This window comes from Erithacus rubecula (assembly GCF_903797595.1).
Source record: "Erithacus rubecula genome assembly, chromosome: 4".
In the NCBI taxonomy this organism is placed as follows: Eukaryota; Metazoa; Chordata; class Aves; order Passeriformes; family Muscicapidae; genus Erithacus; species Erithacus rubecula.
Genome location: NC_136686.1, coordinates 57188448 through 57212032, shown reverse-complemented (window position 1 = coordinate 57212032; position 23585 = coordinate 57188448). Strand labels below are relative to the sequence as shown.

Genomic DNA, 23585 nt, shown 5'->3' with positions numbered 1-23585 from the left:
AATGGGATATCGCCAGGAAAACGGCTTTCCTGACCTGCGCTGGACCGTTAAAACCAATGCCCAGGCCTGCCAGAGCTCCAGGAGCGCCTGGACAGCGCTGTCAGATACACGGTGGGTCGCTGGGCTCGTCCTGTGCGGGGCGAGCAGCTGCGCTCGATGGTCCCTGCGGGTCCCTTCCCCGGGACATTCCCCACTCTCACCTGGGACTGGCAATGCAGGTTGCGCTGCCCCACTGCGCCCCCCGGCGGGGGCGGATGGAACTGCCCCGCGCCTGCGCGCCTCCGAAGGCCGCCAGCCCCGCCCACCACAGCGTCAAGATGGCGGCGTCTGCAGCACGCTCAGCGGCCCGGCGGCTTCTCTTGCCCTGGTCCGCCCGCCTGGTGCGAGCGTCCAGCGCGGCGCAACGGGTGAGGCGGAAGGGCGGGCCGGGGAACGGAGAAGAGCGAGGCGGAGGAGCGTGGGCGCCGCGATGGCTCCGAGCGCTGGTGCTCGGGCTGCCACCGAGGGGACGCGGGGAATTGGAGGCCGTGGGGTGCGGTGCATGCTGGGAGTTGTAGTCGCGGCGGCGGCGCGGTGCGCGGCGGGAGGTGTAGTAAGCGATCAGTTTGCCCTGGTCAGGAGGTTTGTGTGTGGCGGCTGGTCCGGGGCTCTGCGGTGTGAGGAGGATGTCAGTGAAATGGAGATGTTCAGCAGGGGTGAACTGGGCTGGAACATGTGCCCTGCGAGGAGAGGCTGAGGATCCGGACCTTGTTCAGGCTGGAGAAGCCATGGCTTCAACTGGAGAGGAGTTGTGAGAAGTATCAGTGCCAGCATCCTGGAGAAGGTTGTCGGGAAGATAAAACCAGGCTTGTCGCAGTGAGGCAGGATGAGAGACAGTGGGTGTAAGTTGAAACAAGAGAGTCAAAACTGGATATGTGGCAGTCAGGTCACATATCTGGAGCAGGCTGCTCACAGAGCTGGGCAGTTTCTCACCTCTTGGGAGATTGTCAGTACCCAGGCGTAAAAAGTCCTGAGCAAAGTGGTCTGACCAAGCTGATTCTGCCTGGACCTCCAGAGGACCCTTCAAACCTAAATTGTGCTGTGATTCTGAAATAAGTGAATTTTAAGAGATTTAACCTATTCTAGGAGGAGAATGGGTGAGGGCTGGATTTTGTGCTTTCATATACTTTCATATAGGGCAGTTATATGGGGAGAGAAATCTTTGTTTATTTGAAATCAGTTTTTGAGATAGCTGTTTGCCTGAATTTGGGACACATATCTTAATTTCTTGTTGTTGAAAAATGATTGTAGTAAACTTCCTTCTTTTCTACCTCACTCTCATTTTAATGTTCTTTGTCTGCCACATGATTGTGCTGTTCTGATGAATGGGTGATGGATTTGCAGTCCTGGCACAGGCCCTTGAGCTATATCTCAGTTCACTTTAGAAAGAAAAACCCATGAGAATTCCAGGTGGTAAAGGTCCTGCAGGCTCCTGCTGGCAGAAGTGGGAAACAAGTGTGGCTGGCTGATGAGAGCAACAGCTCCTGTGTCAGATTGGAGGGCAGCAGATGCATCTCCTCACTTGGAGTTGTCTTCAGGGTTTGTTTCAGATTCAGGTTACTGCTTATGTGAAGTAGTGGTGAATAGCAGTCCTGAATTCTTTCTCTTATAAATGCATGCTTTAAGAAAGATCCACAGACTTAATGCTTAAGTTCAGCAATGCATTTTTCAGAAAAGCATCCTTGGATATAACTAAATAATCTTGAGTGTGACTGATGATTTTCCTTGCCAGTGTGTGCATGTTGGAACTGGGAGGCTCACAGTTTCCAGAGCAGCAACAGAAGTAATCTTAAATGTCCCTGAAACTAGGGTGAGTCCTTTGGAAAATGGCTTGCAAGTAGCTTCTGAAGACTCTGGCCTCTCAACATGCACAGTAAGTAACTTACAAAAGGAAGGGTGTTTTGAATCTATTCCTGTGTATTCGTTTCCTCGTGGAACTGTATTGCATTTGCATTTCAATATTTATTAACAATTCTTCCTAGAACTTAAGCTAGGACATAAAAGTCTTAAGACTTCTGTCGATTTGTAATTAAATTTTTTTGTGAAGATCAATTTTCTTTGTCTTGAAAAACTGCTCTGTTTGAGAAAAAGCCATAGCAAAGCTGTTAGCTGGTAAAATAACTTTTTTTTTTTTCTTCACTGAGGTTGGACTTTGGATTGATGCTGGAAGCAGGTATGAAAATGAGAAGAACAATGGAACTGCTCACTTTCTTGAGCATATGGCTTTCAAGGTGAGTGTGAATGTTGATGTAGACATTTATAATGGATTTTTAAGTTATTTGTCTTTAAAGATCAATGATAAAAATTTTGCCAGAATTGTATAAATAAGTTTTCCAAATTGAAATGAGAAAAATAACTTGAACAACTAAGACTTTGGTCTATTAGAAAATGAAACTAAAATCCTAGTTCTGTGTAACTGTTACACAACTATGGATTACACAGATCTAATTTTTAACTCATTTTTACCTTCTTATAGTCTTAGAAGACACACAGTTACCCTTTAGGCAGTTTTTTACTTTCACTTGGGAGCATAGTAGGATTTATATCTGACTTTACAGCTTGGTGAGATTAATATGCCAATTTTATTCCAGAACACTTTTTCTTTTTCTTTATCATGACTTTTCCAGACAAGAAGTAGTAATGATGAGTAGATGAATTGAAGGGTCTAATGTGATTTTCTTATTGTTTTATTTCAGGGAACTAAGAAGAGATCTCAGTTAGACCTCGAACTGGAGATTGAGAACATGGGGGCTCATCTGAATGCATACACATCCAGGGAACAAACTGTGTATTATGCAAAGGCTTTTTCAAAAGATTTACCTAGAGGTAATTGCTCTCATTCATCAGTAAAGCTGCAAAGATCAACATGCTTATCCAGCTTCCAGTGAGATGACACAGAATGATGCTTTTGCAGTGTTACAGGCCCTTCCTTGCCAGGTGAAAAGTCCATTCTTGAACTTCACAAGAATGTGAGATTACAGGTTTGGAAAGGATCTAGCAGGGAAGCTGATATTTGGAATATTTTTTTCTTGAAATATTTCTCTTGAAATATTTTTCTCTTCAGAGTCCAAGACCTTTTGGACTTCTCTCTTCTTGTCTCCTTGCTAGTCTTATTAGCACTGGCATTTTGGGGTGGGTTTCACTTTTGGAACCAGATTTTTCTAAGAGTCTGAAAATACTTTCTTCATTTCCATCTCTGTTTGCAATTAGCTGTGGAAATTCTTGCTGACATAATTCAGAACAGTACCCTGGGAGAGGCAGAGATTGAGCGTGAGCGAGGGGTTATTCTTCGAGAGATGCAAGAGGTTGAAACCAATTTGCAGGAAGTTGTCTTTGATTACCTTCATGCCACTGCCTACCAGAATACAGCCCTGGGACGGACCATTTTAGGACCCACTGAAAATATCAAGTATGTCCAAAACTACATCTGTCTTTAATTGTGTGGTAACTTTTATATATTGAGAAAGATTTATCTGAAAATGTAGAGATCAGTGTCAGATTTCATTTTTACACTGGAGAGCAACTGACACTGCACTGAATATAATTGTAAGTAGAACCCTTGTGTTGCCTTAGTTTCCCTGTAGGCAGGCATCAAAGGCTATGTGAACTGTTGTTCTCTTTGTGTGTGACTTTGGGTTTTTTGGCCACATTTTTCTCCTGTCTCCCTGCACTTCTGTGCATCTGACACAAAATTGGAAATACTTCTTTTTCGTGCAGGTCACATGTTAGGCATTACTGTAAGTGCATGGTGTTTACACTGCTCTTTCAGCATTTGTTTGGATCAGTATACTTCAGGGGACTGCTAAATGTGCTGCTTTGAAGGAGATCATTAGTACATCCTGTCTCCACCTGACTGAGTTAGAATTCTCATTTCTTCTCAGGAAGCTAGAAGAGCTTTTTATTCAATTCCTATTTGCTTTTTAGAAAGTCACCCTTATTTTAACTTTCTGCCTCTGCTCTGAACATTGGCAGCACTTTTAATTATTTTGATATTGTATAGTTACATACATTTATCTATTTTTACTCTAATAAACTTTACTGACACAGTAGTGCTGTCTCCTTTCCTGTTTTTAGATCCATAAATCGTAATGACTTGGTGGAGTACATAACAACACATTACAAAGGACCCAGAATGGTCTTGGCTGCTGCTGGAGGTCAGTGTAGGATACTCACCCTTGATCATGTGAAACTATTCTTGAAACCATGGCCTGAGTCTGTGGGAACAATATGATGAATTACCCATTGTTCAGTAGGTCTTGTTTGTTGTTAGCCCTGTGTGTTTTGTGCATTCATGCCCTTTGAGCTTTTGTTCCCTTTTCCTGCCAATAATATTCCAGAAACCTTAAATCAGGAGCAAGAAGTGAAGGCCAAAGTCATTCTTCCTTGTGGGCAGGAAAAAAGGGTCCTAGAAGGTGTGAAGAGGGCAATAGCAAGGACTTTAGAGAGAAAGAAGTAACATTGAGGCTTGAAACAGAGCAAAGAGCAAAGAGCTTTGATGGAAGGCTGTTAAAGAGAACCAAGAAGGGGGAATCATGATGATCTTGCTCTGTATAAAGGGAATGTGGGAAGAATCTGAAAGTGGGGTATTAAAGCAGGGGCACAAAAAATTACTGCTTGGTTGAGTCTTTAAACTGTGCAGCAACTTAATTTAACTGTTCACAGAGTAACATCACAAAGCATGTGAAATACCTTTATTCAGGGGTCTCTCATGATGAACTGCTTGACCTGGCAAAGTGCCATTTTGGTAACTTGCCATCTGCTCCAGAAGGAGGACTGCCACCCCTGCCACCTTGTAGCTTCACAGGTAGTGAGGTAAGCTGCTGAGTGGCTTTTTGAGCTGGCCCTTACATCCCCTGATATGTGCTCTCTGGTGAGGAGAAAGGGTGCTCTGCCATGGACTCAACACGTGAAAAGTTCTCTTGCCCCCAGTGATGGCAGTGGAGTAGCTGCTTTCCAAAGCTCTTCCCATTCCTTGTTTGGACAACCCTCACTGCCACCATTTTTTATGCCTCATCATTTCCTCATCCCTGCTCCTACTTTCCTTTTTTATCCTCTTGACTACTGTGTTGGAGCATTTCCACTTGCTGATAATCACTCATTTAAAGGATGTGGCAGAGAACTGAGACGTCCATGTTCTGTTCCCATCTCTATTCAGATTGTACAAATTCATGATTTCCTTTCTGCTGGTAGTCATAAAATGACTTGTAATGGCCTCTCTGTGTATGTTGGCAGAGTGATCTGAAATTGCCCCAGGGGACACCCAGATGTTAAATGAATCTTCATGTGTTTAATTTTAGTGCATGTTTTGTAATCTGTAAGCTGTAATGGAAAGGTCTGTTTTCTGTTTAACTGCCCTATGCCTGAGCGTGTACAGGTTGCACTAGAGCTGCTCTCCTGTGTTCCAGATTCGGATAAGGGATGACAAGATGCCCCTGGCACACCTGGCCATTGCTGTGGAAGCAGCTGGCTGGGCAGACCCAGATACAATCCCACTCATGGTAGCCAACACTCTGATTGGGAACTGGGATCGGTCCTTTGGAGGAGGAGTGGTGAGTGAACCTGCAAGCACCATCCTGCTATTCATGAGATTGGTGGGACTTGGGCATTGCCAGGACAGAAAAGGGGATCTAGTTCTGAGTCTGAGAGAATTTGTTACCCAGGACCTAGGAGAATCTGGTGGTTCTAAACTACCAAAATAGACATAACTTGAGGTTTGCCAGCTCTCATGGAAAGTAAGATATTTTATACCTGTATGTCATCAGAACCTGTGAGTATCAGTAATTAATTGTCCCTTTCTTGAACTTAAGTGTCTTTATGATTTTGGATCAAATCTGGGGTGTTATTTTGAAATGTGTTATTACATGCAAGGAACAAAACATTTGAAATGAAGAGCTGATAATTAACCTTGTAGCTACTACTGCATGTTCTGTCACTATTGAAATGAAAATGGGGAATTATGGAGGTGACTAGTAAGCTTTCATAAAACTTCATGAAGTAATATTCTTTTATTTTGCCTCAGCAGAATTTGTCCAGTAAACTTGCTCAGACTGCCTGCCATGGTAATCTATGTCACAGTTTCCAGTCCTTCAATACCTGCTACACTGACACAGGGTTGTGGGGACTCTATATGGTCTGTGAGCCATCCACTATTGAGGACATGGTGCACTTTGTTCAGAGAGAATGGTAAGCTGCCAAGTGTTTAGCTGAAAAGATTCTTTTTAAATTGTATTCCTCCACTAAGAACAAAGTATTTCAAGAGAATGTTTTTCTCTCCATGGGCTTGCCTTGGAAGAAAAAAACACATCAAATTCTAAACTTTGGCACCCAAAGCCAAGTCCCAATACCCAGTTTTTGGCACCCTTACTTGGAGTGAATAGCTTAAGATGTAGATTTTGTTCTTTGTACAAGAAAACAAGGCAGGGATTTTTTTTTTTATTGGCAAATGGCAGAAGTTATGAAACTGTCAGACCTTTTAGAACACTACTCAGTCAGTGAGCAGCAAGTGCCACCTATGAAAGAGTAAATATGTGTGGATGAGAATAATGAATGTGCAATTACCAGACAGCATTCACCCAGTCTGCAGTTGCTGCAGTTGCTATACCAGGTGCTAGTGCTAGCTCTAGTGAATACATAGGGAAATGAAAGTTGAGCTGTTACATATGGAATTTTGAAACCTATGATTCTCAACAGTATTCATTCATCTGGGGCTTAAATCTGTATTGAAGGATGCCCATAGATGCAACTGTAGATGGTATTAAAAACACATATATGTTACTTAAGAGCACTGATTTGAAGTGGGTGAAGTTGAAACAAGTCTTGAAAATGAGGAGTTTCTTTAATCACATAAATCACTTCTCATATACCATTATTCTATGAATTCCCTGTTAAGTCATGGAGAAGAAGGTTATCACTTTGGTTCTGTTTGCTGCAAGGAAGATATTGACGATTCCTGGGATAAGAATTTAGTGTTAAGCTATTTAATGCATCCTCTTCTCCACACAAAATGTTCTGTAGGCAGTGTGGGAAATCATTATCTCACCAAGAGAGGAGCCAGGAATGGATTGCCTTCTGGCTAATTACCTCTTATCCAGTTGCTTGGCTCCTACTTTGTTAGCAACATCCATTCTCAAGTTAACAAGTACAGACTGCACTTGCCTCAAAATATTTAATGAAATAAAATACAGCTCTTCTAAAGAGGAAAAGCTTGCTCTTGGGTATATTGGTGTACTTCCAAAACTGTACTCTTACTTAGGCTGCTGCTTTGTATCCATGGCTTGTTTTCCAAGCTGTCTTACCACCTTTGTCTGCAGAAAAGTAGTGCCTGGTAGCTGCACTAATGCCTACACACCTCCTTATCACAGACAACCTTGTGTGCTACAGACCACCATTATTTAATGCCTTTGGATTTAAACTGTTTTTCAGGATAAGACTTTGCACGAGTGTTACAGAAAATGAAGTAGCTCGAGCAAAAAATCTTCTGAAGACTAATATGCTGCTACAACTTGATGGTGAGACTTATGAGAACTTTTTATTCTTTGTGGAGCTGTAGGCTGATAACTGAAGCATTTTCCCCGTTTTAGGGTCCACACCAATCTGTGAAGACATTGGAAGACAAATGCTGTGTTACAAGCGACGAATCCCAATTCCAGAACTTGAGGCAAGAATTGAAGTAAGTGGCACTCATGTTGCAACTTTTAAAGGCAATCAAGAAAGTTACTTGCTGCAGAATATAACAGTATAGAAGTTTATTTCTTGTTCAGCTGAGAAGACATTTCCAACTAAGAAAACTTTCAAGTGTTTTGCTGCCTGCTGCTTTGGATTTTACAAAATTAAGATCAGAAAAGGTTTTAGATGGGATTGTAACAAAGATGCTTCTTTTACCCCTTTTAGGCTATTGATGCCCAGACTATTAGAGAAATCTGCACAAAGTACATCTGTGATAAGCATCCTGCAGTTGCTGCCGTGGGTATGTGGTATAAATTTCCCCATCCTCCCATAACCCACCCAGACCACTTGCTGTGAGTTGAGCATGTGTCATGGCCAACTTTCTTTAACTTCCAGGTCCAATTGAACAACTTCCAGAGTATAGCAAAATCTGCAGTGGTATGAATTGACTTTGAGAGTAGTGAATATCAAGAACTTCGAGTATATTTTAGCTTTAAAAAAACAGGAAAACAACAAAAGACATCCAACAAACTAACTTCACCCCTGTTTAAAACTCTGGAGATGCTTCTAAGAAGATTAAAACTCAAGAACCAGCCCCTCCTCTGTGTCTGTATAATGAAGAAAGGAACAGAAACATGTACAGTATTTGAATTTTTATTATAAAATAAGGATTGTCAGTAAGAATCATTTCTTGACTTTAGTAGCATTCATCACTTGTTCTTGAGCAGCTTTCTTTGCCTTGACCATTTCCACGAGTTCCTGAAGAGGTGGGGAAAAAATAAACTTAACATGTTGACTTGTGAACAATGCTGTGCTTTTGAACACTACATACATTCACTGTGAAACACTCTAGTTCTCAACATAATGAGAAATCTACATAGTTTGATACTGTAGAGCATTTTCTCTTAGAAACTAATCAATTGATGGAAGGTCATGCTCATGTAGGAACTTTACCTACAGGACCCTAGGGATAGGACTTCACCATCTGCTAGAGCTTGCTGTCAAATAAGAGGAATTTCCTGACACCAACTTTCCTTCCCAGATTCCAGAGCTACTGCTTTCACTGAGGAACATTTAGTCCTTCTCTTTTGGGGTTGAGTTACTAAAAATAAGAAGTTTCCCATAAGGCTCCCTAACTTTGCCTGTGTCTCTGGGAGGCAGTGGAACAGTAGAAGTCAAGGATTCTCTCAAGACCTGGACTAGTGCCAGTCCCAGGAGGAGGTGAGGGTCCTTACCTTGTATCGCTTCATGCAGTCTTTTTTTGACCGGCCTGGAACAGCTGCTGCTATTTTCTCCCATCTTTCAGGGGTATTTACTGGATAAGTCTTCAATGCTTGTTCTAAAAGTTTTTGTTCTTCTGTAGTCCAAGGGGATGAATCTAGAGGTGATCCTGTTTTACATGCAAAAAATGATAGCAAGGATATGTTGAAAAGAGCCTAGAAAATATGGTAAAACTATTCTAGTTGATTTAAAAATCCATGCAGTTTTGGGATGTATTTTGTGTACCAGAAACCCTCAAATCTGGCACCAAAGCGTGGATCACTTACTTGCTATGAAAGTTTGTAAGTAAATCTTGAGTAATTTCTGGATTACTTTTTTCCTAAGAGAGCCAGGGGAGACAAGTGCACAAGAAGGGCTCCCTTTTCACCTTTACCTTCAAATCGTTCTGAGGGGGCAGCACTGTCCATCTGAGGCACCACACCATGTTCTTTTTTAAATTTGTCAAATGCTTTCTTGTTTATGTCATCTTTTTGATGAGGGTCTATGAGCAACAAACATTAAAGAGAATAATTATTGCAAGAATATTAAAGAGATGTAATAATAACAACATTCTGTAGCAGATTCATTACAATAATCACATAATCATAAAACCCAATTCCTACTTATTTTAAAATGATGGTAAAGAGGGTGGTAGATTTAAAAAAAAAAAAAAAAATCATTCAGGGTCCAATAAACTTCTCAGAATGTCAGATTCTCCAACCCTTATCTTAGTTTATAGTGCTCAGAGGAATACTTGTTCCATATAATCTTAAACCTGAATCTGCAACTTCACCAAAACCAAGAGGGATTTATTCTCTCAAGTAAGGGCTGTGGTACAAAACTCATGCATTGCCCAGGGTATGACCATGTCAGAAAGGCAGGAACTTGGAAAATCCAGGTGCTCCTTATGCCACTCTGGTTTGTAATGCAGAAACTTCTTGAAAATCTAGTGTGTTTTTTTCCTTCTGTAGTGAAATGTATAATTTCATTGCGACCTTATTCCAGAGCTCTCTGGGCTTCATTTTTATATTCATTTTTGAAGAGGAAATGAGCCACAATCATTAAGGTGTCTTACTCTGGTGTTGGATTCCATTAATTTTTTTAAAGTACCTCTACAGCTTCATCAGTTCCATTTATTTTAGATGCCTCCTTTTGTAGGGAGCTTTCTGAGAGGCCCATTTATGCCTCTCTGAACCCTGGGATTTCATGTGCCCCAGACATCAGAGCATCAATCTACACTAAGAGAGTTCCTGAGAGTTGCTCGTGAGGTAATAACTTACAAAAGAGCCATTAAGATGAAAACACTGACTCACATAAATGCTTCTCTAAATCTTCCATCTAAACTACATTTCTTTTGGGGCTGTACAGAGGATTTTCTCAAGAAATACATCTCCACTGTGAAAAGGCAGCTGTACAGAAGCAGGCAGACCATGTTATTACAAAACCAAGGTAATATAGATACCAAGCTTTTGAAGACTCTTTGCTTTATTGATGACATCTTTTGCTGTCCGTTTTATTCCAGTCGTAGAGTGCAAGTTCATGTAATTGGCAATAACTTCCCACCTAAAGCAAGAACAGAAAGGATAAACCAGCACATTACACAATACCTTACCTTTACACAAGCTACAGTCAAGCTCCTGTACACTTTATCAACTCCAGAAAGATTCAGTCACTAACTGAAGAATTCAATCAGCTTGGGTGAACTTACTGGTTCCCAATACAGAAAAAGGATGGGGTAGAATTTAGGTAAGTGTAAACCTCTAATCCTCAAAATTCTGTTTAGTTGCTGCTTTCCTGAATTCCCTAAACACCTCATTAAATACCATGTCATTAAATACTGCAGGTTGCACTGAAGTTACTAACCCAATGTCCACTGCCTCCCAGAAGAAAGCCTAAACATCAGGTAAAGGGGCTTAAACAGGAGAGAGCTGTAACAGCCCTGGCTTCAAGATTATTCCTACTGGATTCTTAGAAAATAGAAGGCAGTATGTACTTCCATACAGGATCAGACAGGAGCCTTGAGGACTGCTGAGCTGCAGAAAGAGGCACTGGTATCACCTCCATGGAGTATGGCAGCTTTTTTTTTTTTTTTTTTTTTTCCAGTAAGCATCCAAATTTTGTAATGGAGGTTTGAAATCATTGTAATTCTAAATGGAAGAAGGCATTTGATTCCTGGGAAAAAGTATTCAAAGTGTGCTCCTGTTTTTGATGCTTAGTACTAAGCTGAGTGCCTGTGCTGTGTACTGTCAATCTTTGCCTTTCCCTTTTCCCCTGGCTCTTAAGAAAGCCGGTGCCCTTAACTCCTATCCTGGGATATTTTCCTCATGTAGAGGAGAAACCAGCCTCACATTCATTGTGGAGCCCCGAAAGTAGCTCACACACTTGTATTCCTACCCAGCTGCACCCCAGTCACTGGTGGGGTTTTGCTGTCTGCTTTAAGGACTGGAACCTACCCAAGAGTAAGCCCTGTGCAAACAGGCACCTCAGCACCATCCTGGCAATGGAATGAGGCCCAGATCTGGGGGGAAACAAGATAACAGGGCAAGAGCTAACTCCAGTGACACAGAACATGGTACCAAGGAAAAACAAACCACTGGCTGCTTGTGAGTCAAGGCAAAGGATGTTCAAGAAGTCCTAATACTGACAAAATACTTGGGATGATCTGAAAATACGCTTCATTATACTTGTTATTTAATTAAAAATTGTTGGGGCTTTTAGCACCAAACCCACAAAGTACCTTGAGTTAGTCCCTGCTGGAAAGAGGTTCACAGCTTTAATCAGCAACTGTAAATCATCCTCTGGCCAATTCTTGCTTCCCCCTCCACCACCAGTGGTTGACTTTTCTGAACTCTTCGTTGCTTGGCGCATACGAGCTTCTGCCTCTTCTTTCTCTCGCCTTATTTGTTCATTTATTTCTTCTATCTAAAGATTGTAAATAAGCATTGTTTATTTACTTACTGAATTATTGTTACATTTTACAGTGACACAACCCCCTCTCTGAATTTGCTTTGAACCGTGGATTTTGCTTCATTTCTGTTCTGTATATTATATAAAAGGAAACAGAGGAGCTTATCTGTTCCAGTATTATTTCCCTTCACTCCATGTATATTTTTAGGATTTAAAGATTAGGAGTTAATAGCAGAAATCCATCACAGGTTCACTAGGAAATAAAATGAACACCCCCAAATTAAAGCAAAAGTTTTCAACCTTGTGTGATGTCTAGGTTAACACTGGATTTAGAGGGACAGATCCACAAAAGTACTAAGACCAATGAGGGCAACTAAACATGCACTGATTCTCCAATCTTCCAGCCTAACTGGTATCTAAGCCTGATTATGTCAGTACAACCATAGTAACAGAGGACTTCTAAGTTAGAATGAACAGATTTTAGTAACTAAGTATGTACTCAGAGTTAGATGGCCATGTGTAGTTTTTTAACAAGCTAAAAACTACTTAAGTTTAACCCACTGCACATTTTTGAAACCTGTATTCACATCTCAAGACTATGGTGTGACACATATTTAATCATCTGCTTTTTAGTGTGCCCAGTCCAATCTTGGCAATATTAGAAGAGCTGTGCACTTACAGTTGTTGGCAGGATGCCCAAAGGCAAGAACAAGAAACCTATTTCATAAAACCTTCCTGACAAAAGGAAAGTTACCTGATAGATAATTTTTAGTGGAATACTTTTAACAGATAGAAAGGAGACTGCCCTGCATTTGGAACACCCTCCTGGAGAACAGAATATTGAATTCAGTCCCTTGTAGAACAAGAGGCATTTCAGTCTTAAATTGTCTGATGAGTAAACCTGACCGTGGGATGGGGATAGATTATATTCCCTGCCATGGAAAAAAGCTTTGAATCCAAGTGGATGAGAGAAAGCATCTTACTCTTTCTGCAGGATGTAGGTTCAGCTTTTAGTTCAAATGGCTTTTCCCCAATGGCAAAGATAGGCAGATCCTTGCTGAGTTTTGGTAAATTTTGATTCCATGTGCATTTCCCATTCTTTGGTATCCAACCTACCAGCCTTTCTAGTGCCCACAGCCCGCAGCACACCTAAGTCCTTTTGTGGATCTATCCCCAATCACAGACACTAGACTAGAATTTTTCTTGTAACAGAATAGGTTAAGACTGCCCTCCTTCCCTCAAGGTAACTGCTACACGTTTTTGGGCAAAATTCCTCTATTGTTTCTGTATACTGTACAAGAGGTAGGTTTTATGTTCTTTACAGATAAAAATGTGTATTTTTTTCTTGGCTGGCCCTGTTAATTTGACCAGCCATGAACTGCACAATGTAAAATGGAGCACAGATCCCTCTGCCTGTGGACTCTGAAAATCAAGTCTTTGTGTTTTAACAAGCACGACTCCACAGCAGCTATGCTGTATCTTACTTCAGACAGGTTGATTTCACAAATTATTCTGTTATTTTGATTCAACACTCAGCATAATTACCTGTTTTACTACAGCCGCCTTTCCTCCTTCCCTTGTTGTGGATGTAAGTGCTTCATTCAAGCATTGCAGACTAAAAATAAATTATTAAGTTACAATGGAGAGCTAGTAGAAAGATGGGTATCAAAACGAGCAGAAAGCAGCAGCAGGAAGACTTACCTTGCTAGCTCAAGACGATCACAAAGCTTTTCCACCTCCTCCATCATTTTAACACAATCTGCCTCATTATCAGAAAAGTAATTCCAGTTCTGGAAGCAGAAATACATGTTCTACAAAGTTCTTGAACTTTATTGTCCTATTCCTTCAGACAAAGGCTTAACACAGCATTCTTCAGCCACTGCTGTGTTTGGACCTATTTGGTCAGCTTTACTTGTAACTCATACCCATGTAAGTATGTGTTTCAGTATTTTGGTTTTTTAGTAAACCCACTTTTCATACCCATCTCTAGCCCTAAGAACAAGCAAACGTGTGATATGGTCTGATCTAAGCAAGCAGTAATTTGTCTGATGTAACCTGTATTTCATTGTAATAATAGTTACATACCTTGCAAGTTGTTCTGAGTTTTTGCCTTTCTTTCTTGATTGCTTTCTTCTGTATCTCTTTTTCCTTTTTTGCTACTAAAGCTTGCTGCCTAACTTCTTCTTCCTCCTTTTCTTTTGCTAACCGTGCTGCTTCTAATTCTGCTTGTCTTTGCTGCAATCAAAAGAAAAAAAAAATCCAAGTAAAAAAAATCGTACAAGTCACATTCAGGATCATTCATTCAGTCATCCAATATCAAAATGTGTTGTTTCTGGTTTGGGTGGAGTTTTGTTTTCATGTTTGGTTTTCCAGGAAATTTGAGGGAAGTTGATGAAACATATACCATTTGGCATTAAGTCAAGTACTTACTGTGAGGACCCTCAGTTTATGAATCCTGGCTTTCTCTGCAACCCAGATATAAAACTGTATGTAATTTCCTACACCTGCCTCAGGAGTATAAACCTTGTGGTCCAATATTTCTCCTGCATCATTACTGACATATTTTGCAGTATTCTAATGTCTTTTAAGTTACTTTTTTGCACCTTACAGTTCCCTTTTATTCCTATACTTTCAGAGCCATCTTTTCCAAACTGTTCATATTTATCAAGCATGTTCTGTTACCTCAAAGCATTTCATACCAAACAACCATTCACAAACCACACCAGGCAAGCAGACATATCCATTCTATGCACTTAATGCTTGCCATGAAACCAGAGGAAGCATATGCAACAAAAGAACTTGGTTTTCAAAGGTGTTTTGTTTCAGATCTGCATTCCTTGTTTCCATCTCATTCTCCAAAGGCTGCCAGCCTTGCACTGCCTGCTGCACAGGTATCAAAAACAACACATCTTTGAATGTATTTTGAGTGTAATTCCATCAACAGTCTTCTGACACATCTAGAACCTGAAGCAGTGCATCAGGTGTGAATGAAGCAATTTTTCAACCTAAGTAAAGTACTTCACTTACTTTTTCTTTTGCCTCCTGTTCTTTTCGTTTTGCTTCTACCTTTGCTTTCTTCTCTGCTTCCTTCTTTGCCTTTTCTTCCTCCTTAAATTTCTTTATCCTGGGATCACAGCTGTATGCATTGTCTGGCAGAAGAAAGGAAGCATCATGTATCGAAGACAACCAGGAGATTTCCAGTTAACTAATCATCTCTCTTTAAAGAACAGCAGTTTGTGTGCTCACCAACAAGAGTCCTAATTCTGTTCATTTCTTCTTTTTTCCTCAATGCTCTGGCAGCTCTGTTCTGCTTTTCAATCCACCTCCTTTCATCTCGACTAAAAGGGAAAGCACAGTTCAGTGCTAATGCTTTACAGTGCCACTGTTAGAAATTCATCAACAAGCTTCTTAAATAGTTTCCCCCACACAGATGTTCTTCTGTGAATACTTCAAAAATAGACTTCAAAAACTGAAGTTCCAGACCCTGAGTGCATGCACATGTAAAAAATGCTAAGTGTTTGCATAGTTATATAAACCTGACAAACCAAGCTGCTTATTGCCATTGTAGGGAATGAGATCATGGACTTTATTTCCAAAATGCAATCCACTTGCTTACCTAACACTAAACTCAAGCAAAACAACAGAAATGCTAGCATACAGTTTAATTAAAGGACAGCAGTATAAGCAATGCCACATTTATCTTGTTTTGCAGAATATAGTCATGTCAAGTAAACCCATCTGCATAGAAACAACACACTATGAAGCAGCATGATACTCTGGGTAGTTATGCCAGATTCACTCCAGTAAAACACAGCTCAGGTTATAGGTGAGCCAAGTAAATAATCTGAAATATTTACCAGTGCTGTCAAGAAAGATGCAAATTTTTAGTGGGGGTCTATAGCCCCATCCACACAATCACATAGAGAATAGTAGAGGGAGCAGGGAGATTGGAACTATTTAAGTGGTACTTAAAGCTTCTTCCAACTCAAATCACTATATACCTCAGAACAAGAAAACAATTCCCATAACTGAGAAGGAGACCAATACAAGTAGACTGAAGCTTTAAAACACAATCAACATCACCTTTGACAAGAACATCTGAACAGCAGCTGTAATGTAGTTTTCTCTACTAAGTACAGCAGACTAGGTACCAATTGTCTAAACACCTTTGAGAAAAGACACTAATGGTAGGAATGAACAGAAAAAAAAGAGCTGTGCAAATAATTCAAGATCCTTCCAATGAGAAGCCTGGAGGTTCACCTGTGTGATTTACCACAAGCACAAGTGATAGGGAATTGATTACAGTGCCTTCACAGAATCTTCACAGGAGAGAATAGTGGGTCTGGTGAGGCTCAAGAACTTCAACAGCAGGAAGAGGCATAAGAGAAGAGAAATGCCTAGCTACAGCTAAATATGGCAGCTTCCAGCACAAAGAAAGCCAACCACTGAATCTAAATACAAACCAGATTCCTAGCCAAACTTGGAAAAAGAGATTCATACAATGCAAGTTACGGTCTCACAAGGTTTACTAAGTGTAAGGTTTGTGAAATGTGTGTTAGACTAAATGATTTGGTGCTCCAGCTTGAACTGCGTTTATAAGTAGAAGGGGTTTTCCAATGGCAACATGGTCTGAATAATTCAGCAACTATCACTAAATCAACAAATACATAATTTTTATTAACATCAGAACTCATCTCTCAAAATTCTAGGAAGTATCACTTTCTCAGTACAAGTTAAAGAGAGAAACAATACCTGCATGCTCATCCGCTCTGTTCTGGCTCCAGGTTCAACCTGTGCTTGGGACTGGCAGGAATTGCATGTCTGAACTTAAATGAACACACATTTCAAAGCACCTCAGATATATCTCTGTGAGGCAAGCAGGAACTACTTCACTTACATGAAAAATCCCACAGTAAGTTCAGTTTAGGTCCATGACTGACCCCTAAGCTGGGAGAGTGGAATTCAGACTTGGCTCAGCTACCTTTCTTCCTATGACTGACAGTCTAACAGAAAGTTGGAAAATCTTGCTGTATCAATCTCTCAATCTCCTGTCAAAATTATTTTTACTTACATACCATTCTGCTTTTTCTTTTTCCTCTTCATCTAAATAGGAAAACTCTCTCCATGAATCAAAATTATACCTGTAGTAAATTTAAGAAAATAAAAAAGTGAATGAAAAAACAGCAAATGTATTAAAAATCAAGTACCTTTTTTACTGTTATGTGTTTGTAGGCAACTCTACTACTGTTTACAGTTAATAATACATAATTTACAATTATATTGCACCTACAGCGATTCCACTGTGTTCCACCTAATGCAGGATATGATTTACACCTCTCTGCACTGTGGGACATAGTCTGCTTCAGGATGGCATTGGTCTTGCCCACTCAAAATGTCTACAGCTGTCTAAGCTCCCATCATAGGCAGTGGAAATGCAGTGCAGTCTGTAGAGTTCACAGAGAAATTAATCTTTGTGTGAGCACCCATATTTAGCAGGTAAGGCAAGCCATAAACATTACTGACTTTCTTGGACTGAACACACTTCCTTTACTAAGGGAGCTTAAACACCTACAACATCTCCACTAAAAACACAGATAAACCTGACTTCCAGTCTGTGGGTCAGTTCAGTTCTCAGCAACTGTGGACAGAAATTCCCACTGCAACCATGAATTTACAAGTGGATGGATTAGCCAGGAGAAAGTCAGCTCAGTTTGTGAAAGGCACAAACAGCTGTGGGGTAATTTTGTGACATTATGAGGTTGTGACAGCCCACAGCAAACAACCCACACACCAAAGAGTCAGCAAGCCCTTTATATTGCATGTCTTGAACACTGTGAAAAGAAACAGAGGCATCAGCTAACTTACCAAAAAGAATAGAATGCATCTACCTCCTCAAATGAGGAGTTCATGTCCCCAAGTTTAGGTATATTTTTCTTATTTGACCACCTGAAAATACAGAGATATATTCAAGAAGTAATATATACAATCTTCATAATATGACATTGGTTAAGTACAGAAGCAAAATCCAAGGGTCCCTCCTACCAACATGGAGATGGCACCAGGAAAGAGGAACAGAACAGGAGAGTTCCTCCTAAGTATCCTCCAAACTTGGCATTTTTGGGGAGTTTCCCCAAAAAAGCAACCTTCTCCTGCCTGAATGCCTTTTGTCTTGTGCCTCAAGAAGAGCTGATGGAGCATAAGCTATCTCTGTAGATATTCAATTCTCCATGCACATTCTTCTGGTAGAGGAGCTTACAGAAAGTAGACAAAAAGTGCTCTATGAATAACTCAGCTCTGTGGTGGGGTACAGGAGTCCCTCACACATTCTAATGGAGTACAAGGGAATAATGCACACTCTGCCTCTACTGCATTTTTTCTAGGGAAATCTTACACAGACTCTAGAATTTGTTGTTCCATGACACAGCATCCATTTGCATTGCACAGACTCATCTGACAACCACAGATCAATGTCTGAAGTCTATGGAATACTTGACAGATTCAGTAAGACTATTTGAAATAATAATTGTTCAGAATGTTGTAAAGTGCTCATGCAATTAAGCACTTTTATACAGGGAAATGTTGACAGGTTTCTATCGTGACATCCTTAATACCGAGTTAATTATCAACCATTAATCAAATGCAGAAAAAGTCCCAAAATGTAAGAGAACCACCAAATATTGATAGTCACAATTATCTTTAACCAGCAAAATTGTGACTATAACTGTCTTCTGTTAATGTCTCACTCTCTGAAGAAAATAATTTAAAACAGAAATTTTCAGTCAGCGGCACAAAAACATTTGGTATTTTAAGTAATTTTAAGATGAAACAATGAGTTGTACTAAAAGGACAGTAGACAATATGAAGCTGAGAACTTTTAAAATTGCATGGGTCAAACTCAACACCATCAATGTAACAGTTTAGGTTAATTTAAAACTAAATAAAACATAATTGCAACTATTTTAGTTGTATTACATTTCTAGCAAATTAATATATCTCTTGTTACAATCACAATGTCAAAAGAGTTTGCAAATGCTGATTCTCCAGCAACAGCAGAGGCAGTCAGACATAGCTTACCTGGCATTTCTTTCAAAAACTGGTGAGAAAACTTCAAAGAAGTTTTCTTTTGCTTCACTTTTGGAAGGTACAGAGTTATCAAAAGTTGGATCTATGCTGTTAAATGCTCGTCGTTTCACAGGATCAGATAGTATTTCATAAGCTGAAAGTTACCAGACATAAGGTTGTAAATGTTTAAAAAGATGTTCTCAGATGTGTGTTTGATCTATCTGTAGTGTTCGTTCAGCTTGATATTTATTTTAGTGACACAAAAAAGTGTTGCTGTCTATTCCTATTAAACTAAGTGGGAGGGAAACATTTATGAAAAAGAACATGTTTAACCATTAAGATGTAACAAAATGGATAATATTTAATTTCACAGCAGTAAATTTTGTTCAGACACTGGGAGTTTGGGCATGTCATCTTCAAACTGTTATCCTACACAGATCCTTGCAGATAAATTGACAAAATGGTCTACCTAAGGCACAGAGTAAAGGCAGTCCCTGAAATGTGTTGTCAGAATGGGCAAGAACAGCAACCATTCATTAGAATTTTTGCAGGTCATAATGAAGTTGGACTGAATCTTGGATGGAATATAAAATTCCACACTAACTCTCCAAAACATGCAAACACTCCCTGTTCTCCTGCTCTTACACCCCTGCAGTTGGGGAGCATCACACTACTATTCTTATATTCTGGAAATCATACAAACTGTAGCTTCAGTACTCTTTCTTTTTTCTCAATGAACTGTGGAGTTTTACAAGGACCACTATTTTTCAGTGAGAATGAAAAGTCAAAGGAATCAAATTTGTGTTGCAATCATTCATGGACTTCTGTGCCTGGACCTCTGCCACTTCCTGCCAGAGGACACAGCACCATGAAGGCTGGATGTAGGAGGTGATAACCTGGAGGAGACCTTGGTGCTCTGCAGTTCTGTAAACTGATCCCACTGCACATGTCAGTGGAGAGAGGAAGGAATGACAGTGGGCACCAGTGAGCTGCTGTCTGCCAGTCTGCCTTTTCCTTTGGGAAAGGACTTCCCTCCACCAACGCTCCAAATGACCCCAATTATCCTGCCTCACTAACCCTCATACTATTTTCCTGATGCAGGAAATTCTGTGCATATCCAATGGTTCCTCTTCCATTTGAGAGATATCCCTTCCAGTTACAGATCCCCAGTTCTACTCCCACACACTCAGTTCCCCTGGCTCTCTGTATCTCCCATGCATTCCTTTTAAGAACAAGTTCTGAATCCAACCTAGGTTCTCCCACCTTTCCAAGTTTCTTCTCACTGTTTCATTATTGTTTGCTCCTACTCCAGGTCCTCCTTTCCTACAATTCCATTTTAGTATTTCCTTCCTCCAAAATGCTACCTGGGAGCATTATTTCTTTTCTTTGCTACTTTGTGCTTTCCTTTCTGTTTACCCCCAAACTTGGATTGTAAGCAGTTAAGAAGGAAGATTCTATAATATTTTGCTCAATGCAGGTACAACACAGAGCATATTCCTGAATTCATGTGCAGGTAGCTCTCATCATAGATATCTGACAGTTTCTGACAGAACTGCAACAAAAAAACTATTTCCTTTGGCAACCTTCCTCCTTCTGACAACTCCAAAGGAGGCTGAAAACATTAGTTTGTCTAACATACCTCACACTAACTAGTATGTGTAAGAAGACATTCAGAGAAGGACGTTTAGAAACACAAATTTCAAGATTTTCTCCTGCTTCAACCTTATTGTGTAAAATAATTTGTTTAAAATAAACAGAAAAGCCAAGCTCTCAAGCATTTCTGGAGATGCAACTCATTCACCTAAAACAGCCTCTATGGCTTTGGAATTGGCCAGCAGTGGTGTTCTGGATCATAGAATCATTGAAGTTGGAAAAGACCTCTAAAATCAGAGTCCAGGCATTGCCAAGTCCACCACTACAGGCAAGAGGGAAATGCTACTCAGTTGAGTTCACTGGCTCATCTGTGGGCAAAAATGAGCAGCTGAAGAAACTGATGACCTGGATCAAAACAACACATGTTTTGCTGTCAGAGCAAGCACATTAGAATTCACATTTTACAACTGCTGTTGGTTCCTGTGGGGAATTGCTCCTTGGCTCACTGATTTATCCCACCTCCAGAGGTTCATCTGTGTGTGCACTGCTACAAGTGTCACATTTGTCACCAGCTGGCACAGCAGCCAAATGTCTGATGGCTGCATTCCCATCCTGCTTCTACCCACTGAGAAGTTACACCTAATGTGATCTATTGATGTAATTTTCTAAAATGGAGAAAGAATTTCCCCAGCTGTTTAGTCATTGACAATTCCTTTAAAATCTTAATGAAGCACAACAAATATATTTCTGGTGATCAAGTAGATTGAGAGAGTATTCAACAAATGAGATCTATTGCTTACCTTTAGTTATGCAAGTAAAATAATCATTATCACCTTCTCCTATCTGTTCCCCTGCAGCTTTTCGTTTGTCTGGATGATGTTTCAAAACCATGGATTTATCTAAACACATGAATGCATTACAGTTAGAAATGCTTCATCAGAAACAGTTTCAAACTACAAAGCAATACAGTAATTCCAACTGGCATTTCTTTAATTCAAAACTTAAATAAAAATACAAACCAAAGAGTCAGATCTGGCAGAAAACAGAAGTTAATAAATTTTCTTTGATTTAACACTAAAGTTAGAATTAACATTATATATATATATATAATATATATATATTATATATAACTGACTGCAGATGCAAAAATATAAAAATGTATAGTTACAGTCTCAAGGCTGTTGACAAAAAACACAGGCCAGAAAGCAGAAATGTGAATTTTTTTTATTCCCTATCTTTAGGCCTCTGGATTTCAGAGCTGTGATATGAATTTAAGAGGCTGGTAAGCAACACAAATCACTCTTTTAGGCCTGGGAAACAGTAAAAAGCCTTGTTCACAACATGCAGGTATTTCCACTGGAAACCAGTTGTGTACATCTGAAAAAAAAGGTTATGTTTATGAGGGAAAGGTACTTACGAGCTGCTTTGATTTGTTTCTGAGTAGCCCTGTATCGTATATTCCCCAGTCCCAGAACTGCATAATGGTCTTGATTCTGAGAGAAAAGAACCACAAACCCTAATAAACACTCCTAAATACAACATAAAACACCACAACGCATGCAGAAAATCAATTCTCCTTCCCATCTCTTAAAGGCAAGGAGGAGAATTCTTCCCTCTCTCAAAAATCATTGGGAAAAGACTACAGGAACAACTGTCATAAATTATTGAATAATTACTGAATAACTGATTATCAATAAATTAAGCTACTGTCACAGAAATTCAAGCAGTTTAATCTAAATTGGACTGAAGAATTAGAAGATTCAGTTATTGGAAAATTGAATTGCTGCTGTTAATATTAAGAATGCCAATGTAACTCCAGAATAAAGGAGGTGGTGACAGGGAGGAGAGACAATACTTTCAGGCAGTAAAACAAAATGCCACAGCTCAAAACTAAAATCTTGTCTTGATGTGTTTGCCTTCAAACACCAGATATTATGGCAAGGGACACAAACCGATTCAGATGGGTGTAGGAGGGGAAGAGGAAGGAGATCTTTAGCACCTGGGCACGGCAAATAACCTTGATGGGCAAAACTAGTTAACAGTAACCAGTAACCCGTACTGACTAAATACCTTCCAGTCCTTTGGGTCAAGGGTTTTTAACATAGGATATTCCTCAAGCTGAAGTTCTTCATCCCCCGATTCTTCAGAAAGTTCCTTCTCATCTTCTAGCTCCTGGAAAGAGGCAGAAACATTTATGTTTCTCCTCTTAATAAATGCTTCAAACCATCTTCCCACAGGTTCCACTTGACAGAGTACTGATGCTATAAGCAAAAACATAAAAGCAACTTCACCTTTTGTGGTTTACGTTTTTTTGTTTTTTTAATTAAACCCCATCAAAACCCACAAAAAGTACAGCATCACACAAGGTTACACATCGCTAAATCTCCTTTCTGGCTCCATATACACCAGAGTGCAAGAGCCAGCGCTAGTGCCGTGAGGGGCCTCCCAGCGCTTCGCCGTGCTCTCCCATCGGGAAAGGCGCTTTCAGGTTAAAGGAACGCACGTGTATTAAACACAGTCCTCTGGGCAACGGAGGAGGCAGCGATATTAAATTCGGATCGATGGCTCCCGCTCCCCCTTCCCAGGCCACTCCCTCCGGCAGCGAACCCGCACTTGTTGCTGCACACGGGCAGAAACGGTGCCGGCGAAGGCACGGCAACGGGACGGAGACAATCAGAGCCAAATAACCAGCAGAGTTGTGGGGGAGCGGCCGGGGTGGCAGCCCCCGCGGCGGTACCTACCGGCCGAGAGCGGCCTGCAGACGGCCGAGCGCTGCCCGTGGGGCGCGGGGCCGCGCAGCAGCGCCATGCCCGCGGCCTGCGCCCGCCGCGCCACCGGCGCGTGCGGCGCGCACAGCGCTTCCGGGGCGGCGGCGGCGTGCGGCGCCATAAGCGGCCCGGCCGGCCCCGCCCGGGCCCCGCGGGCCCCGCCGCGCCCCCGGCACCCCCGCGCCGCCCCCGCGGCCGGAGCGGCTCCCGCGGGGCGGCACCGGCGGCGCCGCCCGGGGCCGCGGGATGAACCGGCGGCGCCGCGCGGAACTCCCGGCGGCGGCCGCGGCG

General features: G+C 41.0%; 2 protein-coding genes across 4 annotated transcripts; one reads left to right on the top strand and one right to left on the bottom strand.

The window, feature by feature from the left end:
* Positions 1-261: 261 nt before the first annotated feature.
* On the top strand, positions 262-8493 carry PMPCB (peptidase, mitochondrial processing subunit beta). Of its 2 annotated transcripts, none has more exons than XM_079303166.1 (13): positions 262-407; positions 1772-1912; positions 2184-2270; positions 2736-2865; positions 3250-3448; positions 4114-4193; positions 4739-4851; positions 5445-5588; positions 6062-6222; positions 7462-7547; positions 7620-7708; positions 7930-8005; positions 8101-8493. In XM_079303166.1, the coding sequence occupies exons 1-13, from the start codon at positions 318-320 to the stop codon at positions 8151-8153; spliced, it is 1449 nt and encodes a 482-aa protein (XP_079159292.1). In that variant the 5' UTR covers positions 262-317; the 3' UTR covers positions 8154-8493. The 2 variants fall into 2 exon arrangements, with proteins under 2 accessions (XP_079159292.1, XP_079159291.1); XM_079303165.1 differs by having other exon boundaries at positions 6059-6222.
* DNAJC2 (DnaJ heat shock protein family (Hsp40) member C2) lies at positions 8343-23561 on the bottom strand. Of its 2 annotated transcripts, none has more exons than XM_079303163.1 (17): positions 23268-23561; positions 22597-22787; positions 21944-22019; positions 21327-21425; positions 18946-19087; positions 17737-17817; positions 16947-17012; positions 15118-15209; positions 14899-15020; positions 13957-14106; positions 13573-13661; positions 13417-13486; positions 11702-11886; positions 10427-10527; positions 9359-9466; positions 8940-9094; positions 8343-8463 (listed from the first exon to the last, which is right to left on the bottom strand). In XM_079303163.1, the coding sequence occupies exons 1-17, from the start codon at positions 23413-23415 to the stop codon at positions 8389-8391; spliced, it is 1950 nt and encodes a 649-aa protein (XP_079159289.1). In that variant the 5' UTR covers positions 23416-23561; the 3' UTR covers positions 8343-8388. The 2 variants fall into 2 exon arrangements, with proteins under 2 accessions (XP_079159289.1, XP_079159290.1); XM_079303164.1 differs by having other exon boundaries at positions 22597-22698; positions 23268-23388.
* Between the last annotated feature and the right edge of the window lie 24 nt (positions 23562-23585).